Below are 25,337 nucleotides of genomic sequence, written 5' to 3'. Positions count from 1 at the left end.
ACTTAAAATAGAAGTTCGGTATTTTTTCAAAAATCAAGAAATTAGAGTGAAAGAATGGTTAAGACTATGAATTAAACCACTATTGGGGAATTATCTTGATTCATTTACATGCACTACTCTGTTTCCAATCAACATACATAATAGATATTTGAGTCGATTATAAAGTATGTTTACAGATGAGATCCATATGATATTAAATTTTTTAGCATATCTGCAGATTTTTAGCTAAAGAGAGAAAGTAGTTTACTACAGGGCAAGTCCTGGCTCAGAGTCAGTTCTCATGGTAGTTCTGTCCCTGGCAGTCCCTGTGACATGAGCAAGTTCCCTAACCTCTCTGGAAGCATTTAATTTTCTCATTTAACTGACAACTCCTAGTGCACATATAAATTCACAATTCCATAGCAACCCTGTGGTTCCCAGGAACCCACCCCAAAGATTGGGAAGCAGTGAATTAGAAAAGCTCTTTTAACCCTTCTTGGTCTCACATTCTAATTCCTATTAATTTAAGAGGAGTTAGCAGCAACTGAGGGAAAGCAAACACACTGGAAATTTGAAAACATGGAAGTGAGACTAACCACTTGAGCTGATAATTATGTGTGAGTTCTTTCTGTTTGACTGGTGGCCAGAAACCAGAGACAGTGGAATTGATGAGCCAGGGTGTCCTGCTGCTGCTGGCTGCAGCTTGAAAGGAAATAATCCAGATAATTGTTTAATTGGATGCTATTTAAAAAGAGAAGTTGGAACTCCCAAGAATCATGATCCAGAGTAAACATCTTTTCAACCATATTGGTTAAATAAAAACCAAAGGATGCTGCATTGATGGCTAGCATCCATGAGGTTCCACTTTCACTTCCATTTTTACTATCCCTATTAACCATTTCCTGTCAGTTCTTGTTGGAGGCTGTGCCACTTTTACTTTTCAATGTTAAGCATTCCTGGATGATAACTTTCCAACATTATACTTACATTAATAATAAAAATGGAAAATGAGTGAGATCTTAGCTACGGATCTAGTAACGAGAGGGTAAAATCAAGTGCTTCAAAGGAGAGGCAGTATGTACAACAGTTATGACACAGATTTTCATGAGTCAGCCTGGGTATGAGTCATCTTATATCTTTTATTTTATATAATTGATAAAATCCATAGCACAGGTTCAGTTAACTGAACTTTCTCTCAGTTTCTGCACTTGCAATTTGGAGTTAGTCGATATTGGATTGTAGTAAGAATTATACACAGACACACACACAAGAATTATACTAGTTAATTTGTGTAAGGCTCCTATACCAGTCCCTGACACATTGCAGGTGGCATGACTATAATTTTTTGTTGTTTTTTAGTTGTGTCTGACTCTTTTGCAACCCCATGGACTGTAATGTGCCAGGCTTCTCTGTCGAATTTCCCAGGCAAGAATACTGGAATGGGTTACCATTACCTTCTCCTGAGGATCTTCCCAACCCAGGGATCGAACCCACGTCTCCTGCACTGCAGGCAGATTCTTCACCACTGAGCCACCTAGGAAGCCCAAGACTATAATAGTAATTTGTTATTGTTACTGTTTCCTTCATAGAAGTTTCACATAAAAGTGACTATTTTTGTATAACCTAATACAGTCATGGCTCTTTGAAACTGATGCTTTAACTGAATTATCATAGCATGGTACAATCCATCAGTTTTATAAGAGGTGGCTCAGAAAAACAAACCACAAGCAACAGTTTTGCTTCCACAAACTGTCTATATCTTATCTATGTCTAGATAAGGCATTGAATGTAATTTTGGAGGTGGAATAACCAATTAATGGATTTTGATCCCCTTTTCCTTTTCTATATTCCATCCTCTTGACTTTATTTTTAGAGCTCCTTCTCTGAGCTGTATGCATTCATATTTAATGATTGCCATTTTTATTCTTTTTGTAGTATTAAATATTAAATATCAGGCAGAATACTTCCTTTAATTTCTCTTTGGAGTAATAAAATATTATCAGTAACTTTCTCTTGAGATTTGTAGCAATACTCTTTGTCAAAACAGAAGTAATTAATAAAGCCAGGAAAGCACCTAGGAAAAGCTCTTAGGAAGAGTATTATTATTTATTGGCTAAATAAAATATATAAAATAAACTAAACATCTAAGACATGAATTGGTATACATTTGGTCTCAAGAAGCTCTGAGACATTCTGGTCTCAGGAAGTTCTATAAAGCTCTGAAGCTCTACAACAGATATTATGATAAGTTCTAATTACCAAAGAGTTTTAATGATTACTTTTAGTGACTTAATTCACAGTGAGATTATTAGCATGAGTAAAAATGACTCCCTTGAACAGACTGTGGTTAACAAGGAAAGGGGAAGGATGAACTGGGAGTTTCAGAATTAGCAGATGCAACAATTTTGTATACAGGGCATAAAAAACAAGGTCCTACTGTATAGCACAGGGAACTGTATTCAGTACCCTGTGATAAACCATAATGGAAAATATGAAAAATAATATATATATGTATGTGTGTGTGTGGGGGGGTGTGTATGTGTGACTGCATCACCTGGCTGTACAACTGAAATTGACACAGCATTGTAAATCAACAATTCTTCAATAAAATACATTTAAAAACAAAATAACTCTTGTGAATTTTTTAATAGGTGAGGCTTGTGATTATTCATCAAACACTTATTTCAAAATCTCATATTTTGTCACCTAAAAATATGCCTCTGCATTAATATTTAATTTTACAGTATCAGTTTACATACTTAGACCAATGGGGTAACATTAAATATGAATTCCTATGTAATCAACTGTCTTCACAAAAATAAGATTTCAGGTGTCTCTTGGGGAAAGTGCAGCAATGACATTAAAAATACTAACCTATCAACCAGGCTCAGACCAACAGGATGGATGCTAGCCTTGGAGCCGTAACCCTGTTTCACCAAGACTTCACCCTCTCATACTGGATAACAGGAAGGTGGGGGAGCCTTGTGAAATAGGCAGAAAAGGACGAGCTTGAGAGAACTGGGATCCCAACCATTTACCAACCTTGTACCAGACAGGGAAGCCTGGCGTGCTGCAGTCTATGGGATCGCAAAGAGCTGGACAAGACTGAGTGACTGAACAACTGTTATACAGTGTATACTAAGAAGTATATATATTCATAGCATCCTTGTGAAACACACATATAAAAAGCCAAGAGTGGTGAGGAAATACCTTTATTACCAAAAAAGAGCTTCAAAAAATAGTCAATATCTATCTATTGTTCATGAAAGTTGTTAAATTTTTGTTGACAAAAGAAATTGTAATTTGATTCAAATTTGCTTAAAGTCTCTCAAACTCAAAAAGACAAAAACAAATTGACTTAAAATTTGTTTAAAATTCCATTGTTCTTATGTTTGACTATATAATATTTGCAATTTCTTTCTGTTGTAGTTTAATAATTATTTAGGATTTCTCTCATGTTCATTTAATCCATTTGGATTTCAGGAAATGCTCAAAGATGTTCTAAACAGTAGCATAGATAATTTTTAATTTATATACTTTGGAGATAATGAGTCAAGTTCTTTAGAATCTGCAATTTTAATAAATTTTAAGAAATTTTTATTTTCTAAAATTAAAAAAATGTATCTTTTCTATTCATAGGGTAAAAATCTAAAGAAGAGTTCATTATATTCATTTTATCAAAATATAACCTGTTCTAAACAGAAAGTTGTAAAAAGGAAACTCCAAGTTTTAGTTTAGAAATTTGTATTTTGTTCAGTTGTTAAGAGAATTCTAGGATGATTAATATTATTCCATTTTTCTTTATTCTATTTATTCCTTTACATTAAAATCATTTTCAGAATATTTTTCTTTTTCATTCTTCTTCTTATAATTCAAAACAATATCTTTGTACAAAGATCACTCTGAAAGCAGAGGCTCTACTACATTATGGACAATTCTCTGGCCGATTGCTTTTTCACTGCCCACATTTCAGATTCACTTTGAATATCAATATTAAAGACCAATTTAAGTATTTTCTTTAAGACTTTATTTGATAATTGTTACAGTTTCAACAAATGTTCTTTGAACTCCTTCTTTATATAATTGTGTAAGATTTTATGGAGGCTACAAAAATATATAAAAGAAAAATCTCAGGCCCATAATATCTTATGGGCTTCCCTAGTAGCTCATATGGTAAAGAACCCACCTGCAATGTGGGAGGCCTGGGTTTGATCCCTGGGTTGGGAAGATCCCCTGGAGAAGGGAATGGCAACCCACTCCAGTATTCTTGCTTGGAGAATTCCATGGACAGAAGAGCCTGGTGGGCTACAGTCCATGCGTTCACAAAGTCGGACATAACTGAGTAACTAACACACACAATATCTTATAACTAGGGATGGGGGAATCAGACATTGTGTGACCTGGATAGGTCACTAGGCCCCAAGTGATCTATGATATGAGTCCCATGAGAAGAGACTATGCATTCGGCATGAAGTGGTTCCTCTACAGAGCTCGTCAGGCTATGGGGACGATGAAGGAGACCCATCTATCTATATTCTCTCTTTTTAGAATGATCATGGAATTCAAGGACTTTCTTACCCATCTGCTTTGTGTATGTCTGCCACCTTCAGTAAAACAATATATATATAATAAGAGTTACAACCAATGCTCTCTTTGGAATATATAGTGCACTAAGTAAGGTTATTTATAATATTTTGTTGTAATTATTTGTTCTATAATCAGTGCCTTATTTTTCTTTAGGAAAATTCTTCAAAGAGATACTATCATACCTTTTTCTAATTACTTTTGAAAGAAAGCTCAAGTTGCTTCTTTTTTCATCTTCCTTTTGGGGACTATGCCTTAGGATAAGTACTTGGCAAAGGGTAGATGTTTAATATAGCAGATCATGTGCACTCCCCACTGTTTATATTATTACTCTAGTGTTCTTTACTGTCATGTTCCTTGCAGGACGGTTCTTTTTACTCTGACGTCTGTGGTTGTACTTGTCATTACAACTGACTGGATCAGCTGGGACAAGCTGAATCGGGGATTTTTGCCCAGTGATGAAGTTTCCAGAGCCTTTCTGGCTTCTTTCATCTTGGTCTTTGACCTCCTTATTGTAATGCAGGTAAGTGTGTTTGTATTTTCTTCCTCTCCTGAAGCCACCCCAAGCTTTGTTCTCTGTATTGTAAACATTATTCAGTGAAAGGCTCCATAAAGCTAAAGAAATGCATAGTTTGCAGTTGCCATTAATGGAGCCTTCTCTAATCATATTTTCAGCACTTTTACTAGGCGTATAAGCCAAATGGGCTTTTAGAGAGGGGCACCAAAAAGTCATTGTATGACCGTTGCAAGGAGGCCCTGGAAACCATACAGAACAGTTTTGTTTTTTGCCAAAGCTTCAGGGGAAAAAAAAAAATCACTGTCATTTAGTAAATAGAAAGCTGCAGAGATGAGGATGATATAAAACCAACGAAGCCAGGATAAGCAATTGCCAAAGCAACTCAGGGTTTTAGAGCAGTTGAAATAGAATAATATAAAAATGCTTTTTCTGGTTATGGAAATTATCACTTTCTTTCAGTATCCACAAGAGATCATTCCATTTTTATGTAAACAGTATTTCTGCCCTGCTTAGCAACAGATTGTTTGTACAGTGGCTTTGTGCTAACCGGTGCTACTCATGTAATCTTCTGGTGTGAATGCTTTGGGGTCTTAGGGATGTTCCTTTGAGTCAAGCAGAAAGAGACATTAACTATTACTTGGCACTTTGTCTTGTTCATTAAATGTCCGTCCATTTGCTAGACATTTTCTTATTGCTTTCATAAGGCAGTTTTGTGTTTTCCTCTCCAGAGGCATTGTAAGTCACCAGAACAAAGGCTCCATTGCTGAAGGGAAAATAAACTTCATTATGTTCAGAATTTATGTGAGATTTCACAGGATACTAGACTGGTTTTCTCATTTCTAGAGGCAAAGAGATGCCTTTATAAAAGATATTCTTTAGTGTTTTGAAAGAGAATAACAATCTGTTTTGCTTTGTGGTTATTGGTGTTGTTTTTGAGGGGGGTTATGTTTTTGTTTCTTTGTTTTGGTATATAACATAGCCCAGGCATGAGACTCAAGATGGTTCTTAGGATATATTATTATTTTGTGCTGTGCTTAGTCACTCAATTGTGTCCAATTCTTTGCAACCCCATGGTCTGTACCCCACCAGCCTCCTACGTCCGTGGTGGTACTCCGGGCAAGAATACTGGAGTGGGTTGCCATGCCCTCCTCCAGGGATCGTCCCAATCCAAGGATCGAACCTAGGTCTCCTTCATTGCAGGAGGATTATTTATTGTCTGGGCCACCAGCAAATAGTATTATTTTAATGGGTGACAATTTAAAATACATAATAGTTTTTAAGAATTAAATAAAATTGAATTATTGTCTCATCTAAAAATTGACATACATTTTTTTATTTCCTGTGTGATAGTTTAGCATAGTGAAGAAAGCCCTAGGGAAGCCCTTGCAAGGTTCCCTGTCTCTCACTTGCTGTAGGACCTCCTCTGGATATTTGTAAAATTGAGTTTATAGCACTTATACAATAATGTGTCATGCATTAGTTGTTTAAAGACGATTTTTATTTTCTTTCATCTAACACTCCTCTTAATGAATATACTATCATTTGTAAAATATCTACTTTGCCCAAGTGGCCTACTGGAGCTCTTGAACCCATCTTAGTGTCAGAAGTATCCATAGCCAAGTAGACCATTATCTTTTCATTTGTATATGTCAGAGCATAAATGTCTTGATTTCCTACTACCATCTACCACCTTTTACCCTCTTTATATAGTTTTAATTATTCTTCCAATAGTTTCGCTAAAATCAGGGATTGAAGTGGGAAAATGTAATACTACAATTTGCAGATGTTATGGGTCACTCAAAGAGTATTTAAAAAGAGAGAGATGAAAGGAAGGATGATCAGGATTTATGCATGCAGAGTCAGCAGGATTTGGAAGGGAAAGGCATTCTAGATGCAGGAAATGGCATGAAAGTGTAGAGTCAGTAAATACTGAAGTGTTCAGAGAGTGCCCAGAACACCTTGACTGAAGATAGAGGGTTTCTGCTGAGGAATATATCAGTTTGGACTGTTTTGGCTGTAAGTAACAATAACCCTGCCAGGCCAACGCAGTCAAAGGGGAAAGGGGGAAATGTATGGCTGCATGAGTAGGCTGTCCTGCAGAATTAAAGAGGAGGTATGCAGTAGCATTTCAGTGGCACATGAAAGCAGAGACTGAAGTGTAACAGGAAGCCCAGACCAAGCTCTTATTCTCCAGCTCTCTTTTTTTTTTCTTCACTTCTACTTTCTTATTCTCTTTTGCTGTAAAGCAGCTTTTTCAGCTTTCTAGTTCACATGGAAGAAGATGGCCACAGTCAGCATCTGAGAGAGAGACTGCTCTCTGGCTGTTGGGTCTACCTCTGGATTCCAGGGAAGGAGTGGCAGGGACTAGATTGTCCTGCATCTGTCTGTGTCCTGTTGGGAGTGAAGCAGTCCTAAAGATAAATGGGGGATAAGTTGGGCCTCAAAAACCAGATTAATAGGTGTCTAATACAAGGAGGAGTCGAAGATGAGACCCCCCCAGAGGAGGTCTGATTAACTTCTTTGCTCTCTCCCTCAACCCTTAGTAAGCCAGCCAGGCATACTGATTCATCATTTGCTATGTCTCTTGTGGGGCTTCCCAGGTGGCTTAGTGGGTAAAGAATCTGCCTGCAGTGCAAGAGACACAGGAGCTGAGGGTTCAATCCCTGGAGTCAGTAAGATTCCCTGGAGAAGGGCATGGCAACCCACTTCAGTATCCTTGCCTGGAGAATCCCATGGACAGAAGAGCCTGGCAGGCTGCAGTCCTTGGGGTCGCAAAGAGCTGAACATGACTGAAGTGGCTGAGCACGCATGCCTCTAGCAACCTTATCTTTTCTTCTCATTCCTCTGCCACCATTCCAGTCCTGACTCTCCTCTGTACTATTGTAAACCAATCTCCAGTTGAACCTTCTGCCTCCAGATGTCCTTTTGGCCCATATGCCCTATACAACTCACCCTCCTAAGCTTCCAGTCTGAAACATCATGCTGTATATGTCACTTTTCAACCAAAAATATTGTCAGTGACTCCTGTTGTCAAAGAATGAAGTCCAGACTCCAGGAGCTCTCTGTTAGTGCCCTATGTGGTCTGACCTTATCTGTGTATTCTCTCACATCTTCTATGATCTGGCTCTGCCCCAGCCCTGAGGACTGTTACTTGACCCCAGCAGCTTTATTCCAGGATGTCTGTGATCCTCTGTTTCTTTCCCAGATCACGTCTCTCTGTTCTGTTCTGCTTGTTTTGACTTGACCATTGAATACCATTCCAATGCCCCCTCACTAAAGCCATGGGATGACTTCCTCCTTGCAACTCCTGAAGCACATTTTACCCAACCTGCAAATCAGCATTACACCTTTTCCTGCTCCGTAGAGCATAAGCCATTGCTTGTAACTATCTATCCCTGGAGCCTTTCTAGCACAGAGCCTTACATGTGCAGCAAAAGACTCAGAGTAATAACTGCTTGATGAGGATAAAGTAGTGGCATTTTGGCACCGAGTTTCATGCAAACTTGGTCCCCCTCTGGGAGCATCATGTTGAAGTTCAAGGAACTACTACATGTGGTGAGAGAGTGGATTTAAGGAATCAGAGCCTCAGAAGGCATGTATATTCAAGCTTTTAAAAATATCTAACACAAACGTCCTAACAACTCCATAACCAACTAAGCTCTGATCGAATCCACTTCATATCCACATATTTCTAACAAAAGAGAAATAGAAAAGTAGAGAAATTGGTGGAAATGAAGAAGTAGTTTTACTAAAAGGTTTTGCCTCATTAGAATTGTTTAAGTGATTTAAAAGTAATCGATTCTAGGCTTTTTTAATGGTAGGAAAATTCAACTTATATGATTGAAAGATATTTTAATGCTTGGTTAAAAAAAAAAAACATTAGAATCTTATAGTATGGCTATAAAGATTTTATATTAACAGGACTAGTAGGCCCATTCTGAATATTTTCAGAGAAAGTACAATTATTTATTTTTATGACTTTTAAATAGAATTTTTCTACATTTTTGTGAATACTATTTGTTGTATCACATTTTTCTGAGTTTTGGTAAATTCATAAGAACTAAGACATAAACAGATGCCAATAAACTATAACATGACTCATGAATCACACATTACTGTAGAACACAAGAAGTAAATTATAAAGAACCCTCCCTCTGAGGAAATCTTGTCTCAAATTTGTTTATGTCATTTAACTTTTATATACTCCTTGAATTCCTTCATTAAGTATTTAATCTGCAGTTATATTCCACCTGGGATTCCCTGACAGCTCAGGTGGTAAAAAAATCCACCTGCAGTGCAGGAGACCTGGGTTCAATCCCTGGGTTGGGAAGATCCCTTGGAGGAGGGCATGGCAACCCACTCCAGTCTTCTTGCCTGGAAAATCCCCATGGACAGAGGAGCCTGACAGGCTACAGTCCATGGGGTCACAAGGAATCGGACAGAACTGAGTGACTAAGCACAAAATCCCAGCTACTCATCTTTTCTGCTATATTGAAGAAAAGATATACTTAAGACATATAAGAATTAAAAATATATGTTGTCTGGTAAGCAAGGGCTTCCCAGGTGGTACTAGTGGTAACGAACCCATTTGCCAATGCAAGAAGCATAAGAGATGTTGGTTTGATCCCTGTGTGGAGAAGATCCCCTGGAGGACGACATGGCAACCCACTCCAGTGTTCTTGCCTGGAGATCCCATGGACAGAGGAGCATGCTGGGCTATGGTCCATAGAGTTTCAAAGAGTCAGACACAACTGAAATAACTTAGCACACACACACAGTAAGCAAAGAACAAAATGTGTCTTAGGGGTTCACCAAAAAAGAAGAATAAGCAAAAGAGAGAGAACAGTGTAGACAGAACAGTACAGAGGAGCTTCAGAGAAGAGATTAAATTAAAACAGGCATCTTGAATTTTAGAAGGCAGAACAGGAAACAAGAAAAATTTTCCAACTAGGAGTAGTATCATAGTCATCAATGTGAGAACTCAGTTTTGTTCCATTAAGATAAGAAAACATTCAAAAATTCATTTCTAGTGTTCATCTTACCAGGTGCTGGAGACAGAGGATAGGGGAAAGGAGATCAAAGATCAGTAACACAGTGCACAGGAGTCTGTAGCTGCAGAGAGGAATTCACAATTTAATGGAATAGATATGAGTAGAAAAATAGAGATATTTGAAAAAGACTGTATTTAGATGAATTATTCAGATTGAAAGTAAAAATTCCTGCCTTGACACTTTTAAATTCAACTAACCTACCCTCCCAAGATCTAGTTGCTGATATGAAGGCTTTAGGAGAAGGAAATTCCTCTTGATAAGCTAGAGAACATTCTGGCATTCTTGTCTGTTTTTACTAGACAAGAAGAGAGACAGAGTGAAAGAAGGAAGACAAGGCAGAGGAGAGGTGAAAGGCTAGAAGGATAGATATAGGCAGGAGTGAGTGGAGGAGCCAATAAAAATTTCCAGTGTGTGTGAGTGGGTGGAGGTGGGCAGGATTAGGCAGTGGTGATGACCACAGAGGCCAATGATGCTGTCAGTTCAGTTCAGTTGCTCAGTTCTGTTCAACTCTTGGCAACCCTATGGACTGCAGCACGCCAGGCTTCCCTGTCCATCACCAACTCCCAGAGCTTGCTCAAACTCATGTGCATCAAGTCAGTGATGCCATCCAACCATTTCATCCTCTGTTGACCCCTTCTCATCCTGCCTTCAATCTTTCCCAGCATCAGGGTCTTTTGAAATGAATCAGTTATTTGCATCAGGTGGCCAAAGTATTGGAGTTTCAGCTGCAGCATCAGTCCTTCCAATGAATATTCAGGACTGATTTCCTTTAGGATTGACTGAGTGGATCTCCTTGCAGTCCAAAGGCCTCTCAAGAGTCTTCTCCAACACCACAGTTCAAAAGTGTCAATTCTTCAGCATTCAGCCTATTTTATAGTCCACCTCTCACATCCATACATGACTACTGGAATAAACCATAGCTTTGACTAGATGGACCTTTGATGGCAGAGTAATGTCTCTGCTTTTTAATATGCTGTCCTGGTGGGTCATAGCTTTTCTTCCAAAGAGCAAGTGTCTTTTAATTTCATGGCTAAAATCACCATCTACGGTGATTTTGGAGCCCAAAAATATAAAGTTTGCCACTGTTTCCACTGTTTCCCCATCTATTTCCCATGAAGTGATGGGACTGGATGCCATGATCTTCGTTTTCTGAATGTTGAGCTTTAAGCCAACTTTTTCACTCTCCTCTTTTACTTTCATCAAGAGGCTCTTTAGTTCTTCTTCACTTCCTGACATAAGTGTGGTGTCATCTGCATATCTGAGGTTATTGATATTTCTCCCAGCAATCTTGATTCCAGCTTGTGTTTCTTCCAGTCCAGCGTTTCTCATGATGTACTCTGCATAGAAGTTAAATAAACAGGGTGACAATATACAGCCTTGATGTACTCCTTTTCCTATTTGGAACCAGTCTGTTGTTCCATGTCCAGTTCTAACTGTTGCTTCCTGACCTGCATATAGGTTTCTCAAGAGGCAGATCAGGTGGTCTGGTATTCCCATCTCTTTCAGAATTTTCCACAGTTTGTGGTGATCTACACAGTCAAAATCTTAGGCATAGTCGATAAAGCACAAATAGATGTTTTTCTGGAACTCTCTTGCTTTTTCGATGATCCAACAGATGTTGGCAATTCGATTTCTGGTTCCTCTGCCTTTTCTAAAACCAGCTTGAACATCTGGAAATTGACAGTTCATGAATTGTTGAAGCCTGACTTGGAGAATTTTGAGTCATTACTTTGCTAGTGTGTGAGGTGATATATCTATTGTTACATTTTCATTTATTCTTCATTTATCATAAATGCTTCGCATAACTGAACTCGGATGGATTGGTGTGGGAAGATTAAAAAACTGTTGAGCTTCACACCTGGATTGGTATAGCCTAGCATCAAGATAACATCTGTTGAACAAAGTGCCCAGGAGGTGGATAAAGTCATGAGTTAAATTGCTAGAATTTACAGGTAAATACAGGGAGGTTTTGAACACATATTTGTTTCCTTGAACTTTTCTTCTCTTTAACAGCTTGTCCTCTAGAAATCTTCTTTCAATACCTTGTGTGATTCTTAGATTTATATGTATATTATATATAATATACATATAGATAGATAATATGGATGAAATATTCATTGTATATGTAATAGCTTTATGTATTTCAGGGCGATGAGAGAAATCTTTTAAAAGAGAGACTTTTAAAGGGAAAAAGAGAGATTTAAGGATTATATTTTGGTGAATATGTGTGAAAACACTGTTGATGCATCTCATCAGTGCTTCTCTTTTTTGTAATTATCTATGCACCTGCCTATTACTTTCATACCTACATACCTACTTTCCTCCTGTAACATGTGAGCTCAAGGAGAGGAAATGTATTTTTTCATTTTCACAGCTAATTTATGTTCAGTATATTGCAGCTTTACCATAAATATTTTGCTGAATGAAAGAATAAACAAAGGGATAAACATAATCCCTTTATTATGTTTAATAAAACATAACATTATTTCAGGAAAGCCAAAGAATATGAGATTTTTCAAGAAGTAAAATGTTTACGAACAGCAGAATGAACCATCAATACTATCAGATTAGGTCGTTTCCACTGAAGTATGATCCTACAGTAATTAAATACCCAAATAAAAATCTGAATAAAATGCTCAGTTAAATATTAAAAAGGACTCTTTGGTCTAGTTGGAAAGCACTTAGAGAGAAGTAATATGTCCTGAAAAGTAATTATTAATGCACTGAAAAAGTAATTATGAAGATTACATTCAACAATCATTTCACTGAATTACATTTACAAATCTAAATTGTATTTTTTTTCTATTCCATGCATCATTGACTATTAAAAAAAATAGACATTGTATCTCTTGATAGACTTTATTTAAAAACTCCATTCACCTGACTTTAGTAGGGCACTTGTTTTGAGAGTGGAATCAGTTCCTTTAGAACATGGGGCAGAACAACAAGCATTAAGCTATTTTAATTAAATAGCCATAGTGTTTTGATAAGTTGGCATATATTTTTAGGATGAGTTATTTCAACTGTTTTGTTTACAGCTTACTTAGAAAGGGTTGTTTAAATGTCTGTCCTCCAGTTTTAGCATCTTCTTCAGCTTTGGAAATACTTTATATAACTTTCTTCAAAGTATTTAAAACTCCTCTTTGCATTCGTTTTATATCTTTTTATTTACCTTATGCAATTTCTACACTCCTGTTTGAAAACACAGTAAAGGTAATTTGTGTCATAGGTCGACATGATGATATGAAATAAGGATTTATCCTTTAAATAATACCTAGATTAGCCATAAATGCTGGTTCTCTTCATGATATGTGTCTAGGAGATCGAATCGCAGCTTTATTGTCACCATTTTGTGCTTCTGACATCATTGGTGGTCCAAGTGGATAATAGAGACATTCAAGTTGTAGCCCCATTTAAATGCTTCAGACCCCGAGGTATTTTGTTTAAAAAGAAAAGTTAGAGGGTAATCACAGAGGGGAACCTCAATATATTAATTAGTAGTCCCAGAAACTGGTCTCCAAATAGCAGACAGACTTACCATAAGTCATGTCCATGCAGCATGACGGAGACCAACCAAGCAGGCAGGAGGTGCCAGAGAACAGATTTTGGCAGAAGGTGATAGGTAAACTGGAAGCATTGGGGTAATCAGGCAAAATAAAATTTAGAATTCAATTGCAAGTGTATGACAAACACACTCACTTGAAAACAAAACTAACACTCTGGCTAGCGTATGAAATAGATCACAGTTTTAAAACAAGTGGGTTAGAATTACTTACATTTTGAACCTTGGAAAGAAGCCAGGAGCATTTTTTCTTAGTAATGTGCATGTTGCCTATATCCTTAGGCTTTAAAGACCAAACTAAGAATAACCAGAAACTGCAAAAATATTGACTTCTGTGAAACCATTTTGAACATTTCACCCCCCCCCAAAAAATAACTCATCCTCAAACCTAGTAATATAGTTTACACAAGTGAAAGTAATGATAGCTGTATTTATATTAAAAATTCTGGGAGTATCATTATAAGACTAATGATAACGAGCAACCATTTCAATAAAGCACATACCACCCAATCTGCATGAGTTGAAATTGTGAAAGTCACCAGCAAGATTGGGGCCATTATTTGGCTTAAAATTTTTCTGGTGAGAGTCAAACGTGATGAAAAGCAATGGGCACATATGACTTATATTCCAAGAGAGTTTTTTTTTTTACATATATGTGTATTAAAATATTTGTTAATTTCATTTATGTCCAGCTTTTGAGTGAGTTTGGCAATATATCTATGTATCTGTAGTCATTTGACTCATTATCTCTATATGCATTTATTATTAAATAAACCTCACAGGAGATAGCAAGATTGTTTACTTAAGCAGTATAATACTGGAGATGGTAGATAGCTCTAGAACACAAGATTACATTGCCAGGATGGCACTATTTATTAAGCTATGATAACACTAATGTTCCTCTTTGATGTATAGCATGTGCGTGCTTTTTAACACTAACAAATTTGCTGAAGCCACACTAAATTCTTTGGTTCTATTGCTAATTATATGCTTTTGATTAAGAGTTTCAAAAAAAAATGATTAAGAGGTCTGAAAGCTACATCTAAAAGGTGAGGTAAAACATATTAATGAGAATTTTGAATCAGGATGCCAACAAGTAAATTTTCAAAAAGAAAACAGTGTCAAATATAAGAGAGAGAAGGGGAGAAGGTAGCTTGAAGGAATTATAAGATTTGTTTAAGCAAGTGGAAAATAGAGACATTCAAGTGGTAGCCCCCTTAAATGCTTCAGACCCCAAGGTATTTTGTTTTTTTAAAAAAGAGCCAGAATATGATTTTTAAAAACTAGGAAGATATAACTTCTACACTATTGCACATTAGAAGTAATTTTTTCAAAGCCACACTGAGGCAGCAAAACAGAACTCCCTTAAATTAGTATTTTTCCAATGGATTCATTGTTTCCAGGTGCTGTGGAACGATCAGTGCTTGATCATCGCCCCTAAAGAGTGTTCCAGCCCTGGCCCCTACCCTATCTTTGTGCGTATGTGTCATGGTTCTCCCTGGGCCTCAAGTATTGTGTTGCCATTTGTCATTGCATCAATTATACATGATAAAACAAAGTATAATGTTGAAGACTAACACAGTCATTTCATCAGGCCCTCAGCTTCACGGGGGCAAGTTTCAAACTGGAAGTATTATACTACTGGTCAGAGTTTTATAGGTTAGTTGTAGAACAACAAACTGATAAGACATCCTCATGAAGAGGACTTGACTCCACCAGTTGACCCACAAGTGGGATCTAGCAATTGAAAGGCTCCTCTCTGCTCCTCTGTGTTTGTATATCTCCATTCCCATACTGCAAGCCATTTTCAAAGGGGCAGTCTTGAGAGAGCAAAGTGTAGTTGAGACCATGTGATAGGTAGTTTCTGAGTCAAAGGTCCATTAACTCTGGAGTTGGACATGCAAGATGAACCTTGAGGAATACTGGGTAGAAACTAATGTAAAAGGCTAGCATTCACTGAGCACTTACTATATTCTCGGCAAAGACCTGGATGCTTAGGCACACAATATCTTATTTAATCTTCTCAACCCCTCCTACAGGATTGATAGTGTTATTGTCTATAATTTAACAAATGAGCAAAGTCGGAACTGCCCAAGGTACACAGAGTCTGACTTCAGCAGAATTGGGATTAAAAAAAAAAAAACACAGCTATCATAATTCCAAAGCCTATAGGTTTTTCAGATCTTATAGTATTGTGCCTATCAAATGAATTAATATACACAAATATACTCCAGTAATGTCCAAAGCAAAGCACTTGACATAGAGCAGAAAGGTTCCTGAATGAAGGGAACACTCCTGCAACAGACTAGAGGCAGGACTCTAAAGTGTGATCTTGGTTAAGTCACTTCATTTTTTCTCATCTACAGCTTGACAATGTTTTCCTGACCCATGTTATTTTTATGATGGTCTTAAAAAGGCACTTGAAATGTGATATTTTTAAATACTGAAATTATATAATCTGGTTAGAAGAAAATAATTTGGTTAAGAAGTATTTCAGACTTATGCTGTGAATTACAATTAGTCATTTCGGCTTCTTTTGATCTTAGCTACTTGGCTCAAGGGAAAGAATGTGCCTGCAATGCAGGAGAGTCAGGAGACGTAGGTTTGATCTCTGGGTCAGGAAGATCCCCTGGACGAGGAAATGACAACCCACTCTAGTATTCTTTAAAAAAAAAAAAATTTTGTTGATTGATTGATTTTTTAATTGCTTTACACATTGTGTTGGTTTCTGCCAAATAGTAACATGAATCGGCCATAGGTATACATATGTTCTCTCCCTCTTGAACCTCCCTCCCGTCTCCCTCCTTATCCCACCCCTCTCAGTTGTTAGCAAATTCCCATTGGTTATCTATTTTACTCTTAGCATGAGGTGGCCAAAGTTCTGGAGTTTCAGCTTTAGCATCATTCCTTCCAAAGAAATCCCAGGGCTGATCTCCTTCAGAATGGACTGGTTGGATCTCCTTGCAGTCCAAGGGACTCTCAAGAGTCTTCTCCAACACCACAGTTCAAAAGCATCAATTCTTTGGCTCTCAGCCTTCTTCACAGTCCAACTCTCACATCCATACATGACCACAGGAAAAACCATAGCCTTGACTAGACGAACTTTTGTTGGCAAAGTAATGTCTCTGCTTTTGAAAATGCTATCTAGGTTGGTCATAACTTTCCTTCCAAGGAGTAAGCGTCTTTTAATTTCATGGCTGCAGTCACCATCTGCAGTGATTTTGGAGCCCAGAAAAATAAAGTCTGACACTGTTGCCACTGTTTCCCCATCTATTTCCCATGAAGTGATGGGACCGGATGCCATGATCTTCGTTTTCTGAATGTTGAGCTTTAAGCCAACTTTTTCACTCTCCACTTTCACTTTCATCAAGAGGCTTTTTAGTTCCTTTTCACTGTCTGCCATAAGGGTGATGTCATCTGCATATCTGAGGTTATTGATACTTCTCCCGGCAGTCTTGATTCCAGCTTGTGTTTCTTCCAGTCCAGCGTTTCTCATGATGTACTCTGCATAGAAGTTAAATAAACAGGGTGACAATACACAGCCCTGACGTACTCCTTTTCCTATTTGGAACCAGTCTGTTGTTCCATGTCCAGTTCTAACTGTTGCTTCCTGACCTGCATACAAATTTCTCAAGAGGCAGATCAGGTAGTCTAGTATTCCCATCTCTTTCAGAATTTTCCAGTTTATTGTGATCCACACAGTCAAAGGCTTTGGCATAGTCAATAAAGCAGAAATAGATGTTTTTCTGGAACTCTCTTGCTTTTTGCATGATCCAGCGGATGTTGGTAATTTGATCTCTGGTTCCTCTGCCTTTTCTAAAACCAGCTTGAACATCAGGAAGTTCACGGTTCATGTATTGCTGAAGCCTGGCTTGGAGAATTTTGAGCATTACTTTACTAACGTGTGAGATGAGTGCAATTGTGTGGTAGTTTGAGCATTCTTTGGCATTGCCTTTCTTTGGGATTGGAATGAAAACTGACCTTTTCCAGTCCTGTGGCAACTGCTGAGTTTTCCAAATTTGCTGGCATACTGAGTGCAGCACTTTCACAGCATCATCTTTCAGGATTTGAAATAGCTCCACTGGAATTCCATCACCTCCATTAGCTTTGTTCGTAGTGATGCTTCCTAAGGCCCACTTGACTTCACATTCCAGGATGTCTGGCTCTAGGTCAGTGATCACACCATCATGATTATCTGGGTCATGAGGATCTTTTCTGTACAGTTCTTCTGTGTATTCTTGCCATCTCTTCTTAATATCTTCTGCTTCTGTTAGGTCCATACCATTTCTGTCCTTTATCAATTCATTGGAAAAGACTCTGATGCTGGGAGGGATTGGGGGCAGGAGGAGAAGGGGACGACAGAGGATGCGATGGCTGGATGGCATCACTGACTCGATGGACGTGAGTCTGTGTAAACTCTGGGAGTTGGTGATGGACAGGGAGGCCTGGCGTGCTGTGATTCATGGGGTTGCGAAGAGTTGGACATGACTGAGTGACTGAAGTGAACATATGTTTCCATGTTACTCTCTACATATATCCACCCACTCCTTCCTCCCCCTGCAGCTGTAGTTTCTAAGTCAAATGTCCATTCACTTTGGAGTTTAACATGCAAGATGAGCCTTAAGGAATATTGAGTAGATAGTGGCTCAAAGTCCAGTCTAGTCTAGTGATCCTAGAGATTGGGTCCATTACCATAGTAAGAACCTTTCTTGGTGGAAATGACAAACAAGCTATGAAGAAGGTTAGAATTTGAGGTGTAAAGAAAACTGGGCTAAAAAGAAAACAAGGAGGAAGAGAGAAAAGGAAGCAGAGAAGCAGAAAGTGTTAATAAATCTGTTCTCTATGTCTGTGTCTCCATTCAGTTCAATTCAGTTCATTCGCTCAGTCATGTCCAACTCTTTGCGACCCCATGAACCACAGCACGCCAGGCCCCCCTGTCCATCATCAATTCCCGGAGTCCACCCAAACCCATGTTCATTGAGTCAGTGATGCCAACCAACCATCTCATCCTCTATCGTCCCCTTATCCTCCTGCCCTCAATCTTTCCCAGCATCAGGGTCTTTTCAAATGAGTCAGCTCTTTGCATCAGGTGGCCAAAGTATTGGAGTTTCAGCTTCAAAATAAATCCTACCAATGAACACCCAGGACTGATCTTCTTTAGGATGGACTGGTTGAATCTCCTTGCAGTCCAAGGGACTCTTAAGAGTCTTCTCCAATACCACAGTTCAAAAGCATTAATTCTTCAGTGCTCAGCTTTCTTTATAGTCCAACTCTCACATTCATACATGATCACTGGAAAAACCGTAGCCTTGACTAGACGGATCTTTGTTGATAAAGTAATGTCTCTGCTTTTTAATACGCTGTCTGGGTTGGTCATAAATTACCTTCCGAGGAGTAAGTGTTGTTAATTTCATAGCTGCAATCACCATCTGCAGTGATTTTGGAATCTAAGAAAATAAAGTCCGTCGCTGTTTCTGTTGTTTCCCCTTCTCTTTGCCATGAAGGGATGGCATGGTCCCATGATGGGACCAGATGCCATGATCTTAGCTTTCCAAATGTTGAGCTTTAAACAAACTTTTTCATTCTCCTCTTTCACTTTCATCAAGAACCTCTTTAGTTCCTCTTCACTTTCTGCCATAAGGGTGGTGTCATCTGCATATCTGAGGTTATTGATATTTCTCCTGGCAATCTTGATTCCAACTTTTGCTTCATCCAGCCCAGTGTTTCTCATGATGTACTCTGCATATAAGTTAAATAAGCAGGGTGACAATATACAGCCTTGACATACTCTTTTTCCTATTTGGAACCAGTCTGTTGTTCCATGTCCAGTTCTAACTGTTGCTTCCTGACCTGCATATAGGTTTCTCAAGAGGCAGGTCAGGTGGTCTGGTATTCCCATCTCTTTCAGAATTTTCCACAGTTTGTTGTGATCCACACAGTCAAAGGCTTTGGCATAGTCAATAAAGCAGAAACAGATGTTTTCTGGGATCCAACAGATTTTGGCAATTTGATCTCTGGTTCCTCTGCCTTTTCTAAAACCAGCTTGAACATCTGGAAGTTCACGGTTCATGTATTGCTGAAGCCTGGCTTGGAGAATTTTGAGCATTACTTTACTAGCGTGTGAGATGAGTGCAATTGTGTGGTAGTTTGAGCATTCTTTGGCTTTGGCTTTCTTTGGGATTGGAATGAAAACGGACCTTTTCTAGTCCTGTGGCCACTGCTGAGTTTTCCAAATTTGCTGGCATACTGAGTGCAGCACTTTCACAGCATCATCTTTCAGGATTTGAAATAGCTCAACTGGAATTCCATTACCTCCACTAGCTTTGTTCATAGTGATGCTTCCTAAGGCCCACTTGACTTCACATTCCAGGATGTCTGGCTCTAGATGAGTGATCACACCATCATGATTATCTGGGTCATGAAGTTCTTTTTTGTACAGTTCTTCTGTGTATTCTTTTTTTTTTTTTAAACTTTACAATATTGTATTGGTTTTGCCATATATCAAAATGAATCTACCACAGGTATACATGTGTTCCCCATCCTGAACCCTCCTCCCACCTCCCTCCTGATACCATCCCTCTGGGTCGTCCCAGTGCACCAGCCCCAAGCATCCAGTATCATGCATCGAACCTGGACTGGCGACTCGTTTCATATATGATATTTTACATGTTTCAATGCCATTCTCCCAAATCATCCCACCCTCTCCCTCTCCCACAGAGTCCAAAAGACTGTTCTATACATCAGTGTCTCTTTTGCTGTCTTGTATACAGGGTTATTGTTACCATCTTTCTAAATTCCATATATATGCATTAGTATACTCTATTGGTGTTTTTCTTTCTGGCTTACTTCACTCTGTATAATAGGCTCCAGGTTCATCCACCTCATTAGAAGTGACTCAAATGCATTCTTTTTAATGGCTGAATAATACTCCATTGTGTATATGTACCACAGCTTCTTATCCATTCATGTGATGATGGACATCTAGGTTGCTTCCATGTCCTGGCTATTATAAACAGTGCTGCGATGAACATTGGGGTACATGTGTCTCTTTCCCTTCTGGTTTCCTCAGTGTGTATGCCCAGCAGTGGGATTGCTGGGTCATAAGGCAGTTCTATTTCCAGTTTTTTAAGGAATCTCCACACTGTTCTCCATAGTGGCTATACTAGTTTGCATTCCCACCAACAGTGTAAGAGGGTTCCCTTTTCTCCACACCCTCTCCAGCGTTTATTGCTTGTAGACTTTTGGATCGCAGCCATTCTGACTGGCGTGAAATGGTACCTCATAGTGGTTTTGATTTGCATGTGTATTCTTGCCACCTCTTCTTAATATCTTCTCCTCCTGTTAGGTCCATACCATTTCTGTCCTTTATTGAGCCCATGTTTGCATGAAATGTTCCCTTGGTATTTCTAATTATCTTGAAGAGATCTCTAGTCTTTCCCATTCTATTGTTTTCCTCTATTTCTTTGCATTGATCGCTGAGAAAGACTTTCTTATCTCTCCTGGCTGTTCTTTGGAACTCTGCATTCAAATGGGTATATCTTTCCTTTTCTCCTTTGCTTTTTGCTTCTTTTCTTTTCATAGCTGTTTGTAAGGCCTCCTCAGACAGCCATTTTGCTTTTTTGCATTTTTTTCTTGGGGGCGGTCTTGATTCCTATCTCCTGTACAATGTCATTAACCTCCATGCATAGTTCATCAGGCACTCTGTCTTTCAGATCTAGTCACTTAAAGTCTTCAGCTATGCTTTGTTGGAGCAGCCATGCAGAGATACCCCACGTCCAAGGTAAGAGAAACCAAGTAAGATGGTAGGCACTGAGAGAGGGCTCAGAGGGCAGACAGATGGAAACCCCAATCACAGACAATTAGCCAATCTGATCACATGGACCACAGCCTTGTCTAACTCAATGAAACTAAGTCATGCCGTGGGGGGCCACCCAAGACGGACGGGTCATGGTGGAGAGGTCTGACAGAATGTGGTCCACTGGAGAAGGGAATGGCAAACCACTTCAGTATTCTTGCCTTGAGAACCCCATGAACAGCATGAAAAGGCAAAGATAGGACACTGAAAGATGAACTGCCCAAGTCAGTAGTTGCCCAATATACTCCTGATGTCTCCATTTCTGCCCTGCAAATAATTTCTTCAGTCCCATCTAGATTCCAAATATATGTGTTAGTATACAATATTTTTCTTTTTATGACTTATTCCACTCTGTATAATGGGCTCTAGGTTTATCCACAGCATTAGAACTGACTCAAATATGTTCCTTTTTATACTGAGTAATATTTCATCATATATATGATGAAAGCTTTTTTAAGATTCATCTGTCAATGGACATCTAGGTTGTTTCCATGTTCCAGCTATTGTAAATATTACTGTAATGAACTAGAATGTGTCTTTTTCAATTTTGGTTTCCTCAGGGTATATGCCTAATAGTAGGTTTGCAGGGTCATATGTTGGTTTTATTTCTAGTTTTTTAAGGAATCCCCATACTGTCTTCCATAATGGCTGTATCAATTTACATTCCCACCAACAGTGCAAGAGCATTCCCTTTTCTCCACACTCTCTCCAGCATTTATTGTTTGTGGACTTTTTGATGAGGGCCATTCTGACCCATGTCAGGTGATATTTCAATGTAGTTTTGATTTGCATTTCTCTAATAATCAGCAATGTTGAGAATCTTTTCATGTGTTTGTTAGTCATCTGTATGTCTTCTTTGGAGAAATGTCTCTTTAGGTCTTTTTCCCACATTTTGATTGGGTTGTTTGTTTTTCTGGTATTGACTTGTATGAGCTGCTTGTATGTTTTGGAAATTAATCCTTTGTCAGTTGTTTCATTTGCTATTATTTTCTCCCATTTTGAGGGTTGTCTTTTCACCTTGCTTATAATTTCCTTTGCAGTGCAAAAGCTTTTAAGTTTAATTAGGTCCCACTTGCTTATTTTTGTTTTATTTCCATTAATCTAGGAGGTGGATCATAGAGGATCTTGCTGGGATTTATATCATAAAAATATTCTGCCTGTGTTCTCCTCTTAAGAGTTTTATAGTTTCTAGTCTTACATTTAGGTCTTTAATACATTCTGAATTTATCTTTGCCATGCTAGTATTCTTTCCAGGAAAATGCCATGGACAGAAGAGCCTGACAAGCTATAGTCCATAGGGTTGCAATGAGTTGGACACGACTGAACTACTGAGTACACATACACAGAAAACTATAGTAATGTGATGATACATAAAGAGGCTAAAGTCTCAGTGCATTGCATCCATAATCTGCTCATAGAGATGTACACTAAGGGGATGACTTAAACCCTTACCTGCTTGGAAGAATCACCAAAACTTACAAAAGTGTGAATTCTCTGACTATAGGGAGATTGCCAGAAGTTTCTCATTTAGAAATATACAATGGAACCGAGGGATTACTAGGCATTACAGATGATTCTTGTGACTCCAGTCACCTGGGAGCCACTTAAAAATGCAGATTTTCTGGTTTTCTTATAGCTAGAGGATTTGGCCTATGAATATGAGTTTTTATTTGCTCAAATGGATTTCTCTGAAACTGATTGCTCTAAGGTAATGTCCTAGTTATAAGTGAATGTCTGTAGTTACTACAATTCAGATGGCTATACATAAAATTACATAAAAGAACCCTAAGAAAATTCACATTGCCAGATGGTACTCAGAATTTATCACATTTGATGAAGTTTGTGGAATTATTCTGAATTTTGCATTTCCCCTATGAAAATACATCATTCTTGTGGTGTATATTGTGAAAAGTTGAACAGTTAACATCAAATATGTATGAATTGCATTTTTATCTAATTTTTGATGAAAATATATTTTTTAAATATCCCTTTGCTGAAAAATGTATTTCTGAGATGCTTACCATTTATTTGTTTAATATTTGTTTGATAGCTGAGTACATTTAATTGGCAAGTTGAGAAGAATAGAATAGCATGAAACCAAAGAAGTATAAATTTCTCAATTTTATAACAAATTTCTACACAAAAGTATGCCTGGGGAAAGTAATGAAAATTGGTTGTTCATAATTATTTTCATTCCTTCTAAAGTGACTAGATGCCAAGATATCTTTTGTTTTAATGAATAGGATGATAGTATGGATGCAAAATTAGGAAACTCGGGGACATAGAGGAACTTCCTGCATGTGCAGTAGGATGGTAGGAGCCAGAGGGTTAGAAGGAGTTGTTGTGGGAAAAGAAAGAGAGAAGACGTAGAGATGGCAGCTGCTACAGCTAACAGAACTTAGGAGAGAGAGAGGATTTTCTGGAAAGTTTGGTTCTGTCATATTCAGTGTTATATCCAGCTTCTCAATGAAATTTCAAAATATATATAATATTCTCTAATCATTTTGGCACTGTTTTCCCCCAGTCCCATCCTCCTGTTTTCAGTTCAAGATGGGCTTCTGCACAAGATTCAGGGGAAAGACAAGGTCATGGAGGCCAAGGTATATTCTGATTATACATATATGAAAATTAGTGGGTCCTTACATGTAATGAGTAAGTGCAGAAATAAGATCTGATGGGGACATTCACTTTATCTTATGACTGCTTCTTAATTATTGAATGTTGAAATTCTTTCCTGTTTGATTTCCATGGGACTACCTATTAGCACACAGACAAATTATATGTTTGTTTCCTTTCATGGCCTTGATATATCAGTATACCCTGAGGTTCTTCCCTAGCCTCTTTATCTTTTTTTCCCAGCTATTTTTCCATGACAGTTTCCTCCCCATCATGGCATCAAGTCCTCCATTTAAGCTGGTCTTTCTCTAATCTTTCTCAAATCCAGATGCCTCTGCTGAATGTCAGACTTGGATATCTAACTGCCCACTACCTATATACTCCTACATGTTCCAAGAACTTCTCTGGGTTATCATATTTAAAACGAATCAATCATGAATCCCTCAGACTACTATCAACTTAGTCACTCAAGTGAAAAAAAACAAAACAAAACTGGGAAATATAAAAGATGTTTCTCTCTCACCTACCTTCCTTATTCATTTGTGTGTATATAACTATCTCATTATTTCAAAAGTTGTGAGAATTACATGACATAGTTAAGTCAAATATAGAGAATATTCAAGAGGTGTTGGTTAAACTCAGACCAGCACCTAGATCAGTACCTGACAAGTCACTGGGACTCATTAATCATGTTTTAAATGAAAAGTTTTACAATATTTACAAATGGAAGTGATTTTATTATCTTTTTAGGCTTTGGGGCCAGTGTACTTTTATGAGCTGAAGGCAATGGCGACCCACTCCAGTACTCTTGCCTGGAAAATCCCATGGACGGAGGAGCCTGGTGGGCTGCAGTCTGTGGGGTTGCTGAGTCAGACACAACTGAGCGACTTCACTTTTACTTTTCAGTTTCATGCATTGGAGAAGGAAATGGCAACCCACTCCAGTGTTCTTGCCTGGAGAATCCCAGGGACAGGGGAGCCTGGTGGGCTGCCGTCTATGGGGTTGTGCAGAGTTGGACATGACTGAAGCAACTTAGCAACTTAGCATAAGTTTTCTACATGAGAATTGTATTTCTATTGATCTAAAAGCAAATGTTTGTTTTTACAGGGTTTCTTTAAGGTCCTGTTGACATTAGACAACTTATACATTAAATGTGGTGTGGGTTCTAGAAAT

General features: G+C 38.2%; 1 protein-coding gene across 5 annotated transcripts in view; it reads left to right on the top strand.

Moving 5' to 3' along the window:
- The window catches only part of TMEM117 (transmembrane protein 117), a 603,954-nt gene that overhangs the window by 482,464 nt on the left and 96,153 nt on the right, over positions 1-25,337 (top strand). For all 5 annotated transcript variants that reach the window (XM_061416386.1, XM_061416387.1, XM_061416385.1 and 2 more), the window contains one exon: positions 4,927-5,086. In XM_061416386.1, the coding sequence (XP_061272370.1) occupies positions 4,927-5,086 (160 nt within the window). The remainder of the gene's footprint in view (positions 1-4,926; positions 5,087-25,337) is intronic.

Source organism: Bos javanicus, chromosome 5 (genome assembly GCF_032452875.1).
Source record: "Bos javanicus breed banteng chromosome 5, ARS-OSU_banteng_1.0, whole genome shotgun sequence".
NCBI lineage: Eukaryota > Metazoa > Chordata > Mammalia > Artiodactyla > Bovidae > Bos > Bos javanicus.
This window is presented reverse-complemented; position numbering and strand designations above follow the sequence as displayed.